Consider the following 18,890-nt stretch of genomic DNA (forward strand, 5'->3'; position numbering starts at 1 on the left):
GAGCTGGAGTTACAGATCGGGGTCTTGCACCGTGAAAAGATAACCTTCTTCGTGCTGCCGTCTTTGTCCCACACCGTGCTTCTGGGTCTTCCGTGGTTGCGGATGCATGAACCTGTTCTGGATTGGCGGTCCGGAGACATCCTTCGCTGGGGCCGTTTCTGCCAAACCAGATGTCTCCGCCCAGTACGACCCCTCAAATGCTCGTCTCCTGTCTCGGGCCCTGCGGAGTTGCCTTCGGCTTACTGGGCCTTCGCGGACGTCTTCGATAAAAAGGAAGCGGAGGTCCTTCCTCCGCACCGGCAATATGATTGTCCCATCGAGCTTGTTCCTGGCTCGACTCCGCCCCGAGGGCGGATCTATCCGTTGAGTCCACTCGAGTCCCAGGCCATGACCGAATATGTACAGGAGAATTTGGCTAGGGGCTTCATCCGAAAGTCTTCTTCCCCTGCTGGAGCTGGCTTCTTTTTTGTCAAGAAAAAAGACGGGTCCCTGCGCCCCTGTATTGACTATCGTGGTCTCAACGAGATTACCGTTAAGAATAGATATCCGCTACCTCTCATCCCCGAGTTGTTCGACCGGCTACGTGGGGCACGAATCTTTTCTAAATTGGATCTCCGTGGAGCCTATAATCTCATCCGTATTCGCTCTGGAGATGAGTGGAAGACCGCCTTCAACACCAGAGATGGACACTATGAGTATCTCGTCATGCCCTTTGGGTTATGCAACGCTCCCGCAGTCTTTCAGGAATTTGTGAACGACGTCTTCCGAGACCTTCTGTATTCCTGCGTGGTTGTGTACCTCGACGATATCCTGGTCTTTTCTCCTGATCTGTCCACTCATAGAAGAGATGTCCGGCGCGTGCTGTTCCGTTTGAGGGAGAATCGTCTGTACGCCAAGTTGGAGAAGTGTGCCTTTGAGCAGTCCTCTCTTCCATTTCTGGGCTATATCATCTCCGACTCTGGTCTGCGTATGGATCCTGAGAAGGTTTCGGCCGTGCTTAACTGGCCACGTCCTCAAGGGGTGAAAGCCATTCAGCGTTTTCTCGGCTTCGCAAACTACTACCGGCAGTTCATCTCCCATTTCTCCTCTTTGACTGGCGCTATCTCATCTTTGATCCGTAAGGGAGCCAACCCACACGTCTGGACCCCTGAAGCAGAAGAAGCCTTTCTATCTCTGAAACGTGCCTTTGCCACGGCCCCCGTACTCCATCGCCCTGAGGTCAACAAACCATTCGTCCTTGAGGTAGATGCATCCGCAACGGGAGCCGGAGCTGTTTTGTCTCAGAGGTCCTCCTCCGGCAGGCTCGTTACGTGCGGTTTCTTTTCAAAATCTTTCTCCACCCCAGAGCGAAATTATTCCATCGGAGACCGAGAACTGCTTGCCATCAAGTTAGCCCTAGAAGAGTGGAGGTACTTGTTGGAGGGCGCCGCACATCCCTTCACAATCTACACAGACCATAAGAATCTGGCGTACCTGCGGTCTGCACAAAGACTCAACCCTCGGCAGGCCAGGTGGTCTCTGTTCTTTGGCCGATTCGATTTTGACCTGCATTTTCGTCCAGGCAACAAGAACCTCAAAGCCGACGCCTTGTCCAGGTCCTCTCTTTCCACGGATGTCGAGGAGGAACCTGCACATATTTTGGATCCATCCAGGTTCATCACCGTGGCACCGCTTTCTCTCCTCGCTACCCCACCTGGTAAGACTTTTGTTTCTGAGAGGGACCGAAGACGAATCCTTCACTGGGGCCATGCTTCTAAACTGGCGGGTCATCTCGGCCATAAAAAGACACTTCTTCTGGTGTCCCGCTATTACTGGTGGCCGACCCTTTCCCAAGATGTCCGGGATTTCGTCGCCTCCTGTCTCTCGTGTGCCAAAATCAAGGTGCCTCGGCAGCTGCCTTCTGGTCTTCTACATCCACTTCCAGTACCCTCGTCGCCTTGGCAACACATTGCCATGGACTTTATTACGGACCTACCCTCCTCTGCCAAGTGTACTGTCGTCTTAGTGGTAGTAGATAGATTCTCTAAAATGGCCCACTTCATCCCTTTGCCTGGCTTGCCATCGGCTTCCGCCTTGGCGAAGATTTTCGTCCAGCACATCTTTCGTCTCCATGGACTGCCCCAACATATTGTCTCGGACAGAGGAGTCCAATTCACCTCTCGCTTCTGGAGAGCTCTATGCAAATCGATGGATGTCACCCTTGACTTCTCCTCATCTTATCATCCACAGTCCAACGGTCAGGCAGAACGGACGAATCAGAGTTTGGTGAACTACCTCCGGCACTTTTCTAATATCCACCAGAACGACTGGTCTGAATTACTCCCGTGGGCTGAGTTTTCCTATAATAACCACATCAGTGAATCTTCTGGCAAATCCCCGTTTTTTGTCGTCTACGGTCTACATCCTGGTGTACCCCTACCAGTTCCCCCCGCCTCGGGTGTACCGGCGGCTGATCTTCTGTCCGGCGAATTCTCCAGGATCTGGCAGGAGACCAAGACCGCTCTCGAGTTGGTGCGTAACAGGGTAAAAGGATTTGCAGACAAGAGGCGCCTGGATGTCCCACCATATCACCCAGGTGATAAAGTTTGGCTAGCCTCCAAGTTTATTCGCCTCAAAGTCCCGTCCCACAAACTGGGCCCCCGCTATATTGGACCTTTTGAGGTCTTGTCCCGTATTAATGATGTCTCCTATAAATTGCGTCTTCCCGCCTCTCTCCGCATCCCTAATGCTTTCCATGTGTCTTTGCTTAAGCCAGTTATTTTCAATCGTTTCCTTTCTGAAGCTCCTCACTCACCTCCGCCTGCCGCCGCAGACGATGTATTTGAGGTGAGAGATATTTTGGCCATGAGAAAGCAAAAAGGGAAAACCTTTTTTTTGGTTGATTGGAAGGGCTTTGGTCCTGAGGAGAGATCCTGGGAGCCCCAGGAGAATATCCAAGCTCCTCGAATCCTGGCTAAATTTTTGTCCGGTCTGCGGGGGAGGGCGCGTAAGGGGGGGGGGGTACTGTCACGCGGCGGCTGCCGCGGACTTCCTCTCTTACCTCCCTCCGGCCCCAGCTCACCCGCTCTCCGGGGGTCACCTCTCTGCCACACCGGCCGCTGCGGGTCTCGGCGCGGTCTCTCCCGGCCTCCCGTCCACGGCCCACGATCGCCTCTGTCCAGCCCCCTGGTGCGCGCTCCCGCTCCTCCTCCTCGGCGGGTGCGTCTCCTCGCTATGGCCGGGCGCGCGCTCTCCCCCACCTGAGGACGCGCGTCTCCTCCTCCAGCTGGAGGTCATGACCTGGAAGGCCTTCGCTCTCCCTATATCAGGCCGCCTCCTTCTGGAGGCGATGCCTGACTATCATTAGTACTTGCTAGTGACTCTGGCCGCTCTCCTAGCGCTCCCCTGCCTTTTCCCGTGCATTTACCTAGTTCCTCTTGTGCTTCCTCTCCTAGGTTCTGTGGCTTCGGTTCTCGTCCGTGTCCCTCCTGTGTCTTCAAGCCTTGCCATCCCTCCTGTCTCGCCAAGACGTGCCGTCTCTCCTGTGTGTCCGAGCCGTGTCGTCTGTCCAGTGCCTGCTCTTTGGATCTACCTGTCTGTCCGCTCTGACTTTCCCGGGTACCGGCTACCGTGGTGATAGTTCCCCGTGGGCCTGCCCCATACACTCCCTGTATAGGGGGTGGTCCACCTGGTCAGCTCGCCCTCGGGAGGTTCGTTGCCACGGTCTAGTGGGTCCACCCCAGGAGTACCTTACAATAGTTTTCAGCTGCTGTCATAACTTTCCTTGTCTTTTTGCACCTGTCTTTGTTTATGTGTTCAATATTTTTTCCCTGTGTCACTTCTCATTATTATACTTAATTTATAGTCCTCTATTGTTTGATTTATTTACCTGTGTGGATTGGATGGATTTTTACCTACATCTAGTGAGAATTTCATGCCAATGACACCTTTAGAAATATATTTACTTAGGAAATTGGTGACGTGTTGAATATTTCACCCACTGTATATCCCAACCATCTTGTGACAGTCACGTAACCAGCTAAACTAATAGAGGCAACAGCAATGACATTTATGGGCAGAACACATACCTAATGTACTCTATGTAGCTGTTCACATGTCTGTGTTTTTGAAGATCGTGTGTCCGTACAAAAAGCTCAGAGATACATAACTATTATTTACCAGCATCATGAATATAAAGTACCAATACAAGTTTATGGGACCAGGAAAATCACTGACAGCACAATGACCAAACACTCGGATCCAAAACACTGGTGACACTTCGACCTTTTTTGCGTTTGTGAAGAAATATGGATGTCTGAATGAGGTCTTATTAAAGCTATCTCAAAGAAATCAGAGCTCTGATTGGTTGTAATAGAGATAATGGATATTTTTTTTATTTTAAACGGTTTTGGTCAATGAGGCCCATTGAGTGCTGTGTATGTGACATTAAAAAGAACAGGTTATTATTGTCTTCTGGGTGCTCAGCAGTGTCTGTCCCGCAGCATAGATATAAAATGGCACGCACTCAAGGGGTCTCAGGTCTTCTGAAAAGTTAAAATGAGCAAATATGAAAGCTCACACTTTTCCGCTTTGTTAAATGTCTTCAATTCAAAATATTTTTATTTCCTTCTTACAGTTTGAAACAAGAAAGCCGAGAGCGGCAGGAGATTTGAGCCCCGCTGAGAAGAAGGCATCCTTTAACCTTGAGCGCAGTCAGTACAAGAAGCTGCTGGCGGAGAGCCACAGGCTGGTGATGGACCTCCGAAGACAAGTCCAGCAGAGTGATAAGACCTGGAACCGCGAGAGAGCTGAGCTTCTGGATCGGGTTGACAGAGAGAGGCACGATTGGGAGCAGCAACGCAGGGAACTCCTGAGAAGAATAGAACAGGTACAGTTTGTGGGTATATACAATTTGTATTTTTGGTGATTCATTTTATTATTGAGCATCTATAATACTGTCGGTCAATCCAAAAGGTTAATAAACCTGAATATTTAAGAAAGGGAGACTTGGTTTTTCTTAGGAGAATATCTAGGTGCATAATTATAGGGCAAATATTGATGTGCAGAATTATTATGCAACTAAATTATAATTTTTCACATCTCAATTGTTTAATTTCATCTGTTAAAGTGAGAATAATAACCAAATAACTCAACAAGTACAAAAATGTATTTCTGACATTTAAAAAAAAAAAATATATATATATATATATATATATATATATATGAGCAAAATAGCCCCCCTTCTTTTCAATAACAATCATAAGCCTTCCATCCATGGAGTCTGTCATTTTTTTTATCGGTTGACTATCAACTTTTTGGGAAGCCCCAATATCTTATCAAATACAAGACAGCTGCATACCTCTGAAAGACTTTATACAAAAGTTAAATCTTTGGCTTAGTCTACTTGAGGAAAAAAAGCTGAAAATAATCCTGCACAACTTAATACAGGGTAATTATATCTTTAGCTCCTCATTACACAAATACACATCACCTGATCGGCTTCATCCAATAAGCATTCAAGTTTATACAGCTTGGAGTTGGAAAATCTGCATAAAACTAAAGATATGGTCAACGTTCTCACTTGTCTAATAATTGTACCCATAGTGAATAAATATGTATACTCCAAAGCCTTGTACCTTATCAGCACAACATGCTCTTGAGTACTTCTAGCATCTGTAATGGGGATCTGTCAGTGGTCACCTGACGGCTATAAAAGGCTACCACGAACAGGCCTGGAGCAAAGCTACTCCATTTCCCAGAGCCTTGGGGTTACCCTGACCCTTCACCCTTTAAACTCTACACAGGGATCTGGACTTACACATGGGTTTCTGGGCAAGGGCCACAGAGTCAGCTGCTTTTTGGAAGCGTAAGCTGGCAAGAAGGATAGTCAAGTAGCTGGAATTAAACCAATAAAGCCACAAAGGTACAAAATTGTAATAAAGAAGCCAAGGTCAATACAGGAAAACACAATACTAAACTGGAGCAGACAACACAAACCTCAACCAGGGAAACACAAAGCTATAGCTGGCTGCTTTCAGCAGTAAGCTGGACGTTTAAGTATGGTGTGGTGCTGTCCAACTAGCTGGAGCAGGGAACTGTTAACTCCAGCTGGACAGCACACAGACCCATACTGTCAGACTGGACAGAACTGCTGGTCCCAACCACCCTAACCTTAGTGGTTGGACAGAGCCTGTGACGCCCAGAACTTCTGAATGGCTAAAACATACAAGTACCAGCATCTAAGCCTTTAAGGTGCTGTTAGGCTGTGTGCACACGCTGCGGATTAGGTGCAGATTCATCCGCGCGGATTTTGTAAAATCCGCAGGTGAAACCGCAGGTCAAAATACCTGCGGTTTTACCTGCGGATTGCTCTGCGGTTTTGCCCTGTGGGTTTTCATCTCCTCAATGGAGGAGATGGCAAACCACAGGGGAATCCGCAGAAAGAATTGACATGTCAATTCTTTCTGCGGATTGAAAACCGCAGATAATCCGCGCGGAAAATTCTGCACCATCTGCATTGCGGTTTTTGATTCCCTTGGGAATCATGCTACTGCACACCGCAGCAAAAACTGCTGCGGGTCCACAGCGGCCAAAACCGCTGCGGAACCGCAGCAAAATCCGCAGCGTGTGCACACAGCCTTAGTGTCCTTAATCATGAAATGCATAGATGCTGGTAACTTGTATGCTTTAGCCACGTCATCCACCTGGATTTACTCTCTCCAATAAAGAAGGATGCTAGTTTATAAAGTTGGATTTTACCTCTCTCTTTTCTGCACATGACTATGCAGTGCAGCCAGTCAGTTGTTAGTTTGTATTCCCATGTGGCTTTTGTTGGTGCATGTATTTGACTATTCACTTGACCAGTAGTTGATTCTGGTGAATAAAACTATAATTTTAGCACATTAATTACTTGTATAAAACATAAATCATTTTGATTGGGATTTATCTATAATGGCCTGCTGTGGTTTGCAAAATGAAAATAAAGTGCATAATGTTCCTGGAACATGATTATAGGGTCTCAGAAGACATAAATTCTGATTTCCCTCCAGATGGGCTTTTTCCCTTACTTTAGTAATTACACGTTCATAGAGCGTTATATTTTAAATATCCACGTGTCATTTTATGTACTTTAAAACATCATATTACAAAAGTTTTATATACTGTTATAACTTCGGATATCCTTATACCGGAATATCAGAGTAAGAATAGCCATGCGTATCTGGGTGCGTCTTCTGAATATAGGTCGCTGAGTCTTACATGAGTAGGAAACTTTGATACCATTCAAGCATTTATCACCTAACCAATCTTGGCATTGTGCTCTCTGGGGTTTCTTAAAAGCAGCTCATAGGAAATTGAATATCAGCTGGTAAAGCATTTTGTGGGCATAGAAATGTGGGAATACAGGTCTCACATAGCACACTTTTAACATTGCTGAATACCTAAACAGCACTTTCTCTATTTTGACCTTGTTCCATCAGTAAAGTTTGTTGAAGTTTTTGATATATATATATACTGTGTGTGTATATATATATATTATAATCTATTTATTTATAATAAAACCAATGCAATAAGAGCAAAAACTACCGGTATAGTTTTTGCTCTTATTGCATTGGTTTTATTATAAATAAATAGATTATATATATATATATATATATATACTTGTATATATATGTACTTGTGTCCTAGTGACAGGTCCTCCTTAAGGGTGACTTAGGCCAAACATTTATGATTTTATAACATATAGACATCAAAGCAAAATTTAAGCAATATGTTTTTAATGGTATTTTTCAACAATATATTGTAGAAAATGTCAACAGGATAGAAAAATAATAAAGGAAGCCCAGGCAGTTATAACAACAATACCTATCGCAATGCTATAGACATCCAAAAATGTTGAGTTGTTGGACTATAAATTCAGTTCCACAATCTATATTAATATCTGAAAGACTAATGTACAATCCATAGATGTTTCTTCAGCCTGACATGAACAAGAATATTTAATGAACCTTTTTTTGTGTATTCAGGCTGAAATTGTATTTAGAAAAGAGATAATTGTTCATCCTAAATGGGGTTTTCTAGTTTTATCTAAAGGCTGGAGTCACACTAACCTGCGCAAAATACGGTCAGTATATTTCATGCGTAATACGGATGACAGACCCCTAAACAGTGCTCCGTATGTCATCCGTAATCAAGGTGTGGTCGCGTATTTTGCGCATGTAAGCATCCGTATGGCATCCGTATGTAATCCGTATGGTGAGATTTTCTCGCAGGCTTGCAAAATGGACATATAATGGAGCCCTATGACAGTTTTAATAAAGAAATGAAAGAATAGATATAGACACATAGAATGCATATATATATACAGTATGTATTCTATGTGTATGTGTATATATATATATATATATATATATATATATATATATGTGTATTCTATGTGTCTATATCTATTCTTTCGTTTCTTTATTAAACCTGTCAGTGTGAGTTTACTGTATAGCGCACTGAATTGCCGGCTTTGCTAAAAGACGCCGGGTGCATATTTCTCGCAAGTCACATGTGTGGTCCGTGTGTAATCCGTATTTTTTGCGCACCCATAGACTTGCATTGGCGTATTACGGGCGTAGTACGCTGACAATCGCAGCATACTGCGAGTGGCACGGCGCGTAGGATACTGAGGAGAAATATACGGCTGGTGCGAGGGACCCCATAGAGAATCATTGGTCCGTGTGTAATGCGTGCTTTTAGCGCCTCTCACTCTCCCGTATTCCTCGCCAGTGTGACCCCGGCCAAATAGTGCTTAAAGCCGGTTTGCCAGTAAATTTTGCAGTCCTGGTTAAAGATGTCCTGTCATCTGATCAAAACTGGCCAGTGTTTGTCCTTATTTCATTGCTGATGCTCCCGAGTATGCAGTTTTTTGTTTCTTTTAAATCGGCCGTTTGGTTCCAGAGATACGTGTCTTTTTATTAGTGCAAATTGTTATGATAGTCTTTACCAAAATTAGTTCTTAAAGTATTCTCCATGTGTTTCTCTAAATAATTATACTGTGAGCGACGCTTCCTTAGTAAAGACCATAAAATTAGCAATAGTTAAAAAGACCCATTCCTGTGGAACTGTGCGGCGGATTTAAAGGAAATATGTCGCAGGTTTTTGCTATTTAATCTGAGAGCAGCATAATGTAGGGGCAAAGAGCCTGATTCCACGGATGTCTCACTTGCTTAGCAACTTACTGTAGTTTCAATGCAATCAGTGTTTTATTAGCAGAAGATTATCACTGCTGGACTAGGTGTCTAAACTTCTACTCTGAATAAACCCCACCCCTGACACTGATTGGCAGCTTGCTGACAATGTAGAGTGTACAAAGGAGGCTGCCAATCAGGGGTGTGAGCGGGGTTATATACAGCTCAGCATTCTGAGTACTTCTACTGTACATCTTGAGCAGAGATCCTATTAAACCTGCATCAAACAGTTCAGTAAGTGATACATCGCTGGAATCAGGCTCTCTGCCCCTACTTCATGCAGATCTAAGATTCCATTGCAAAAAAACTCAGAGAAGCAGCAGGAATAAAATAAGAGCAAAAACTAACCACTTTGACCTAGTGAAAGGACATTCTTAAAAGTAATTCTATCATGTGAGATCTACTTATGCCAAACCGCTCCAAAAAATGTTTGATTGCTGCAATTCTTCTAGCTGTTGTGCAATGTAAAACTTGACCTCACTGTGAAACTGCAGTTTTAAAACCGTGAATTCTGCATTTATATGGTATTTGTGTGTTTATTAAAATGATTGTCAACTACTCAGACATCCCCTTGTCAATCACCATAGTATCCCCATGTAATATAACAACAACCTGAACTCATCTCCGGTGCTGACTCCGCTCCAGCGATGTTGGTACCTGCTCTCCCAAGGCTCGCGTGACATTGTTATCTCACATGAGCTCTACAGCCAATCAGCGGCCGTTTTAGCTCTCACTTCCTTTGGATGCAACTGACTTCCATAAGAAGTCAGAGATCAGCAACAGTTTCATCGAAAAGAAGTAAGGAGGAAGCTGCTGTTGATTGACAGCAAGGCTTGCGTGACATAGCAATGCCACACAAGCCCTGAGAGAGCAAGCACCAACATCGCAGGGATGGCGCACGCATCAGAGGTGATTATAGCTGCTATTATATTATGTGAGGAACTATGGTGATAGAGAAGGGGTTGTCCGAGTAGTGGTCAATCCCTTTAAATGGGTCAACATACTTTTGTAAATCAATAGTAAGAAACTTTGTAATATATCTTATCAGAGTATTCTGCTTCTTTCTCCACTTATGAGCCACTTCTTCCCCTGCCTCCTGAACTTACCATCCACTCTGAATAAAAGAGCTCAAATGCATTTTGATCATCAGAACACAGACTGCAAGCACAGTGAAGTATCAGATTACACAGCCTGTTATGTTCTGTACAGAGTGGAGTGGAGGAGCAGAGTGAGGAAATGGGCTGAGGGAGACACAGAAAATTGTGCTGAGCTTTCTAACAAGTGTTTGACCTCAGTGCTGGATTCACATTTACTGCTGTATATTTGCTTCTGTCTGTATTGTAAATAGGGAATTTAGAGTAAGAATACCATAGCAGCTAATCTGCAAGTACCAGCTCAAAGTCAATTGCAAATTATGAGACACACCCTACAACAGAGAAAACTAAAGATATATAATGGCTACAAAGCTTATTCTTCATGTACAGACAAAGGACAGTTTATTCTGAAAAAAAATTAAAATTTAAAGCATGTTTATTAAGTTTTTCTCTATTACTCTGTATAAACAATGTTTTACCTTAAAAATATTTTTCTGTTGAGTCATCTTAATATATTAATTTTCCAGCTTCAAAAACAATCGAGCCCCCGAAAAACAGACCCCTTCCTTGCTGACCAAAGTGATGGCGCTGTCGCTCAGTACTTATCCACGGCCTCACTGCCTAGGTCCCAGGCACATGCGGCCAGGTCATTTTCTGATTCTGACGAAATGCCATTTGAAGAACAGATACTTCCCAAGTTAAGAGGGACTGACCGCTGCTCTGGCTCCGAGAACCTCTTCCTTGATGCACTTTCTCTGGATTCTGCTGACGAGGCTGATTTGCCTCAGCCACGCAAACTGGAGCGTGATAAGTTCTCCGCTGAGGTAATGCGCCTTTTCTCTTGCTGCTCCAATTTTGGCCACAGAATGTAGCTGGATTTACCTCACAGTACTGCACTGAAATGCATCAACCAATGATTCCTATTTGGGCCCTGAACTTTACGTCTTTCCTTTGTGTACACGTTTGCAGTGATGCCTTTAATCTATGTACTGTACTTTTGTAGATTCTTATATTTCCATCCTTTTATAGTCTTTTAGAAGTTGGAATCTGTTTTGTCTGTTAAAATAAACTGGTTAGTACATTTATGTTTTCTTGAACTGAGTTTGTCCTGTCTTATATGTGATTGTTATCGAATTAGGCTGCTCATACACATGAGATTACGACCTCCTAATTCCCCCTTACACATGAGCCTTCTGCTTGGCCAAGCATTCATGTGTTTTTAATGGGGGAGAGGAGAAAGCTGCTAGCAAACATGTCTGGCAGGGACTTATCTCACCTAAAGAGCAGCAGATTCGGGCAACTTTCATCTAGTGTTTATGGAGGCCATTAGCCTATCCAACTATTGCCCTACTGTTTCTTACAGATTTGTATGATTGGAATGTCAGAATTCTGCTGAGAGGCATAACAAGGACTCTCCCACATTTCTTACCTGTTCATTCCCTATCCCAAACAAATACAATGCCCCTAAATCAACCACGTACAGAATGTTGATTTTCAGAGACGCATAACCATGAAGCAGCACAACCTAATGTAGATGGGACGGATGTTAGGTTCTTGTTCCAAAAGACTCGCTGTCATTCTGTGCATAGAATAAAGCTGTCCCATTTCTCATGGAATCGGATGACCATCTACTGGGTATGGTGGCCTCTTGACTCTCCGTCATGCGCAGATAATGAAGGAAAAAGACTCTCAATCTTTTTGTTATCCAGGGAGATAACTAGCTGACATTAATGTCTGGCAATGGCTTTAGCCTACCATACCAATTAGAGACCACTCATTAAGACAAATGCTCCAGTGGTTCTTTATGAGAGAAGTGCTGCCAGACTTCTCTGGTGGTGGCTTATCTCCGCTAGAACAACAGGATTGCTAGTCTGAAAACGACCACCCCATATCAATAACTCCACTAACAACCCCCATATCTCTTTACACTGTCAGCCAATCCCATCAATATCAGTGGATTTGGCCAACACTAGTTTATTTTGTATCGGAGGCTATAATCCCGTCTTCCCTTTCGGAATACATGCATGCTCGACCAAGCATGTATGTGTATGATGGAAGGGAGGGGTAAAGCGACATAACTGAACGGTATGGTTGGCTGTACTTCAATGGTCTCCTGCCCCTAAACACCTTCCACCTTTCCATCTGATAAATCTTGTTCTATGGCTATGTATACCCAGTTCAAAACTCAAGGTGAATGTGTATGGCATTCTAACACAATTTCTAAATCTGGCAGAATCTCAGAAATGTTTGACATTTTTGTCTGGCACCTTTGTTAATCCAAAAGGTAAAGTATATCAATGGACACTGCTTCCTAAGAATATATGTGTAATGCGACATTTACATGGTCACTGACAAGTAAGCCTATAACAGTATGTTGCTTATTATTGCAGGAAGATTTGCAAAAAGGAGGACTGCAGAGGTAAGTATTAATACTAAACCTGTAAGAAACTCGTCATTTTTGTCAATCAGTCTGCATGAGATTTCATTACATGTGTTGTATAGATTTCTAAGTGGAGTTTTCATGTCTACTTTTCTGGTCTCCTTACATTTCATGCATGGTTTGCTCTTCTGTGTATTCAAATACTTCTAAGGATGGAGCCACATTTCTTAATGACAACATGCCCTTTGTCTTATAGGGTCATGTCTGTTTCCTCCATGTCTGAATTTCATCGATTAATGGAGAGCTCTCCTTTCCTTCCTGACAAGAATTTAGATCTTTCTGTAGACAAGGATGAATTAACTCCTCCCTTGTCTCCTGATGACCTGAAGTACATTGAAGAATTCAACAATAATTGGGATTATAATAGTGTGGGTCAAGGTGACAAAGTCACAAGAGCAGGTGGGGAAAGAGCAGGAAATGGAAAAGTGGAGTCCAAGTCACCTTCTGAAACATTCCAGTCGTCTTCATGGTTTCTTACTACTAGTGTCACTATGACAACAAACACAATGACCAGTCCTGAACGCTGCCTGAAGCAGTCTCCGAAAAGCCACAATGTTACAGAAAGAATGGGGGTCAGGGTTTTTCATAGTCCACCTTTGGTTCGTAGGTTTGATAAATCTGTCGTTAATGGCAATGAAGAGATGAAATCAGTAGAGCCAGATTTAATTTTCTCTACACCTAACGTCAATGGAAATGTTTCTGAAGGAAGAAATGTTACTACTGAGGTGTTTGGGAGATGGCCATGTGATCGTAATAATCAGCATAAAGACTTTTTAGAGAGCAGTTTACACCCAATGGATAGACCAGTTTGCACTACTGTCAGTTTTGCGTCTTCGTTGCACAGTATAGAGTTGTCAAGAAACATGAGTGATGACATGAAAGAAGTTGCCAATTGTGTAAGGAATGCCATCCGTACAAACCCGGTAGAATCTCAATTTAGAGACATTGCTTGTCAGACCAATGGTTTAAAGAATGCAGGAACACAAACCACTAAAACTATTAGTGTTGGCTTGCAAACCGAAACTTTACGAAGCATTACCAGCAGTCCACACAAGTGTCTGACGCCAAGAGGTGGTTGTACCCCTATTTCTTCACCTTCTCGTAGTTTGAGGAACAGACAAGTTGCTCCAGCTATTGAAAAAGTGCAAGCCAAGTTTGAGCGTAGTTGTTGTTCCCCAAAATATGGTTCCCCAAAACTGCAGAAGAAACCTTTAGCCAAAGCAGATCAGCCAGCCAATCGTGTCACTTCAGGTACTCCCCAAAGAGGATTCAATGAGTCTGCCTGGGCCAGATCAACAACAACAAGAGAGAGCCCAGTTCATACAACTATCAACGATGGTCTTTCAAGTCTGTTCAATATTATTGACCACAGCCCAATAATTTGTGACCATTCGCAAAAAACATCAAGACCAAGTAGCAGATCTCGATCAGCAGAAGCCCGACCAGAGTGTGGGACCATGCCTGAAGTTTGCATTGATGGGAGGGGGAGGTCACCAAGTCCTATTCGCATTACTATAGACCTCCAAGGGAATCAGTACTCTGATATCAGCTATAGTAGACAAGACCTCTCTGCTCCTCCAGGCTTCTCTCTGACAGAAAATGCTGCCAGAATACTTAGCAAGAAACTCTTTGAGGATCAAAATCAACCTCCAGATAGTCCAACGAGAGGCTACACAGCCAACACTGCTGCTGAACTGTTAAAAATTGAGCAAGCTTCTATTGAGGTAAGAGATTTATGTTGGTAGCATTGTAGTTTTAGAAAAATATTTTATCAATACAAATTGGTGAACAAACCATCTTTTAGTGTACTAGGCAGAATGTATTAGTTTCCTATTAAGTATCATCTGCTGTGAAAATTACAATGTGTCATGTAAAGATCTTCACACTAGTTGAGAAAAAAAGGACTATCATTTCTGGAAAATATTGTTTGAACACGTTGCTTAGTTCCGATATTTCCTTCTTATATTATCCTTTAAAACATATATAATAAAAGAAAATGACGGGGAATTCTCAGGAATGTTTACAGTTCACTTCCCATAATCTAATAGAGCCGAAAATCAAGCCATATATTTAACCATTATCCTGATGAGTGTTCCTGCTCAAGAGTTGAAAACCAGTAATTAATAAGGAGCAGATTGGCCACAAGCTGGAAATGCTGACAATACCATGGTTTCTCCAAAAGATTACCCATTGGGCAAGACATGACTTTAGATATTTCTATGATACGGAATAGCTCAATTTCTCATATTAGCTAGAGGAGCATTGCGGCTTTAAGTCTCCTCACCTCGACATGCTTAGCATGTTATTCTCCGTAAGGAGAAATGATACTTCTTGGATATCGGTCAGACGCCTCTCTCACAGCCAAACCAGATCTTCTCCCACTTTGCACTGATGAGGGGCAGTACCCCGAAACACAGTGTCTGCAAATGGAGATTCTGGCTTGGCTTTTATCCTAAGTCATGTAACTAGGCTCGTTAAAGGGTCAACATTGACTTTTAGGATTGCTACCTCCAATAGGTGGCACTAGAGTTCTAGTCCTCTTCCTCTCTGAAGAGACAATTTGCATAATTACAGTAGAATGAGTAACTTTGTGATGTGGTGGTCCTTTGTGTTGCCCCAATGTAAATTCAGTATAGGCTGGGTGTTTCACAATGGCTGCGATTTGTCTAACCTCAGTCTTGATGGTAAAAATTGGCTTCGAGAGATGCTTGTTGGCTTTCATATGATGTTTTATTAGGTTGACTTTCAGTAGATCTTGGTTGTAGCCCAGTCCATGTGTGTAGCATATTCCTTGCAACTAACAATATTACTGATATTTCTTTCTGGTAACTCTTCCTTGCAACAGCTTTTAGCAACGTGGAAATATCCATCTACTGGAAAAAGACAACTAATTCTGATTATTTGCTTTAATGCAGTCTTCAATTTGTGTGCTTTCTTTCTGTCTATCCTGTCTAGAATCAAACTGTCTTACTAACTGCCCCCTGGGGACTCTAACTATGCCTGCTGCACAGCTGTAAGTTTTCATTTATTCTTCGTTTCCACTTTTTTTTTAACTTACTCTCAAACTTTTGAATACTGTTTTGAAGCACAGCCAAAAATACATGGATTTGGGCACATAGGTGCAGCCATCAAAGCGATCCCTAGCTGCTCTTGGCTTTCCCTCTGTTGACAGCGATCACTTTATAAGTCAGTAATTTAAATATAGATATCATTGGCAACTGTTATTTATAAACCCAATGTAGGAGAGCATGGAAGAAGGAGTCTAACGAGGGTGAAACCAGACCAGGCTGGATAGCAAATTGTATAAAAAACAAATCTGAACTGAGAAAAGTAAGTTAATGTGTATGCACAATGTAAGTGCACATTAACACATGACCATTAACCAGAGAAAACAGAAAGCAAAAAACACAAATATCCTGAACTAAAAAGTAAAAAATAAACTGCAAATAATGCATAAAGGTAATAATAATAAGGATATTTAGTAAACATAATTTTGATCAAAATAATGTACAAGCCATCCCGCCACGTCACGGCAACCTTTGTGGGACAGTCCCTACTCTAGTATTTAAAACCTTTTCACTTCCCAAGTCACGTGAATGGGAACAAGGATCGAGCGGCTGAACCACTAGTGAAAGCTTAGGCCAGACAGGATGGTTTTCCCAGCTCAGAAAGAGGGCGGTCACACCCATATATGCACTGAATGCACAATGAAATGAATAAAAAACAAATCTGAACTGAGAAAAGTAAGTTAATGTGTATGCACAATGTAAGTGCACACATGACCATTAACCAGAGAAAACAGAAAGCAAAAACACAAATATCCTGAGCTAAAAAGTAAAAAATAAACTGCAAATAATGCATAAAGGTAATAATAATAAGGGTATTTAGTAAACATAATTTTGATCAAAATAATGTACAAGCCATCCCGCCACGTCACGGCAACCCTTGTGGGACAGTCCCTACTCTAGTATTTAAAACCTTTTTACTTGCCAAGTGACGTGAATGTGAACAAGGATCGAGCGGCTGAACCACTAGTGAAAGCTTAGGCCAGACAGGCCATGTGTTAATATGCACTTACATTGTGCATACACATTAACTTACTTTTCTCAGTTCAGATTTGTTTTTTATTCATTTCATTGTGCATTCAGTGCATATATGAGTGTGACCGCCCTCTTTCTGAGCTGGGAAAACCATCCTGTCTGGCCTAAGCTTTCACTAGTGGTTCAGCCGCTCGATCCTTGTTCACATTCACGTCACTTGGCAAGTGAAAAGGTTTTAAACACTAGAGTATGGAGTGTCCCACAAGGGTTGCCGTGACGTGGCGGGATGGCTTGTACATTATTTTGATCAAAATTATGTTTACTAAATACCCTTATTATTATTATCTTTATGCATTATTTGCAGTTTATTTTTTACTTTTTAGTTCAGGATATTTGGATAGCAAATTGTGACCTAATGCAGGCCCGGTATACAGCTGATCTTACAAGAGCAGCAATGTGTTAACTCCTCTTATAAAGAACAATAGACTGCCCTTCTGTTTTCAACAATAAGGCTAGTTTCACACTAGCTTTTATTCCATGCAGCGCACGGCGCTGCTAAGCCCCGGACCCTGCCGGCTCCCTGCCCGCCCTATCCAGTCATTGCCGCCTACTAGCGCACATGGACGCATGCGATCTGCGCACCCTATCTTTAGCATAGGGTGCACAGATCATGCGCTAGTAGGATTTTGGCGTGCGCTGCGCACTTTTGAAGGTGCGCCGAGCGCTCCGAAATGCAACATGCTGTGTTCGGCGCACACGGGCGCACCTTCAAAAGTGCGCAGCGCACGCCAAAATCCTACTAGCGCATGGCCAGCGCACGATCTGCGCACCCTATGCTAAAGATAGGGTGCGCAGATCGCATGCGTCCATGTGCGATAGTAGGCGGCGATGACCGGATGGGGCGGGCAGGGGGCGGGGCTTAGCGGCGCCGTGTGGAATAAACGCTAGTGTGAAACTAGCCTAAGATACTAAAAGTGTGCTAACCCTTATGCAACTCGCAGCAAAATGTTCTCCACTTAAAATGTTTCTATTTTCCATCATTCCCATAAGACCATATTTTATTATTGTTATTATTCATTATTATTTCAATAACTGAGACAACACTACAGTCCCATACAGTGTATTTTGTTAAATTACTACACCACTTTTTATATTGTATTATAATATTAATCGTTGGTTAATCCAGGACCCATGTGACCAGTGCACTTATAAAATTACTGCTGCTGCTTCTGTATTTCGTTGCTCACCTGCCTAAAGAAGTCAATGCCTGATGGAGTGGTCTAACTGGGCAAAGTTTTTGGTAATTTTATTTCAATAGTTATTTTTTTTTATAGAAAATAGATGTGTATTTGTATAATGCAGGGAGCTGCATACATAAACAAATATAATAAACCTTCCCGTCTGGGAATTGTACCCTGGTCTTCCGCATAACAGGCGGGTATACTTACCACTATACTAACGAGGATTGCCTAGAATATAACAAACCTCCCCGTAGGGGAATCGAACCCCAGTCTTCCGCGTGACAGACGGGGATACTTACCACTATAACAACAAGGATTAGCTTACTTACATATACAAATATATATGCAGGCAGTCTCCAGGCTACGAACTACATGGATTCTTTAGGCATGTAAGTTGAAATGGTCGGCAAAAAGAAAAAATCTAATATCTCATCACTGACCTCTACAGGTGCTCATTGATCGCCATCCAGTCCTCTTCATAAGTCGTGGCACACATCTTGACATTGCAGTCTAAGAACACACAATGGCCTCTGAGACTTGGATGTGGCCAAAAGTCCTGGCCTACAAGTAATATGGTAGCGATGCTTTGTGCCAAGTCAGAAAGAAAGGGACTGGACAGCGAGCAGCATGGCAGTCGGAGATGTATTAGTTGTTTTTTAGCAATACTCACCTCATCACTCTCGTATCCGGCTGCCTACTGACCAGTTCTCACCACATGTACAGCCTCCTGACTATAGGCTAGAACCGCTGGACCCATTCAGGCCTTGGAGGTCACTGTGTCATAAGGTCAGGGTGAGCATCTTGACGTTGCAACTTTACAAGATGCAATTACCTCTGAAGCCTTGACGTGGCCTGTAGTGAAG

General features: G+C 43.2%; 1 protein-coding gene across 4 annotated transcripts in view; it reads left to right on the plus strand.

Annotated features, from left to right (window-relative positions):
* Nucleotides 1-18,890, plus strand: part of MTCL1 (microtubule crosslinking factor 1) — a 214,989-nt gene that overhangs the window by 183,882 nt on the left and 12,217 nt on the right. For 3 of the 4 annotated variants that reach the window (XM_073550944.1, XM_073550945.1, XM_073550947.1), the window contains 4 exons: nt 4,616-4,867; nt 10,834-11,130; nt 12,697-12,725; nt 12,943-14,470. In XM_073550944.1, coding sequence (XP_073407045.1) covers nt 4,616-4,867; nt 10,834-11,130; nt 12,697-12,725; nt 12,943-14,470 — 2,106 coding nt within the window. Of the gene's footprint in view, nt 1-4,615; nt 4,868-10,833; nt 11,131-12,696; nt 12,726-12,942; nt 14,471-15,701; nt 15,760-18,890 lie in introns of all 4 variants that reach the window. The other variant, XM_073550946.1, reaches the window with a different exon arrangement.

This window comes from Dendrobates tinctorius, unplaced genomic scaffold (assembly GCF_039654945.1).
Source record: "Dendrobates tinctorius isolate UK_male_01 unplaced genomic scaffold, ASM3965494v1 ptg000171l, whole genome shotgun sequence".
In the NCBI taxonomy this organism is placed as follows: Eukaryota; Metazoa; Chordata; class Amphibia; order Anura; family Dendrobatidae; genus Dendrobates; species Dendrobates tinctorius.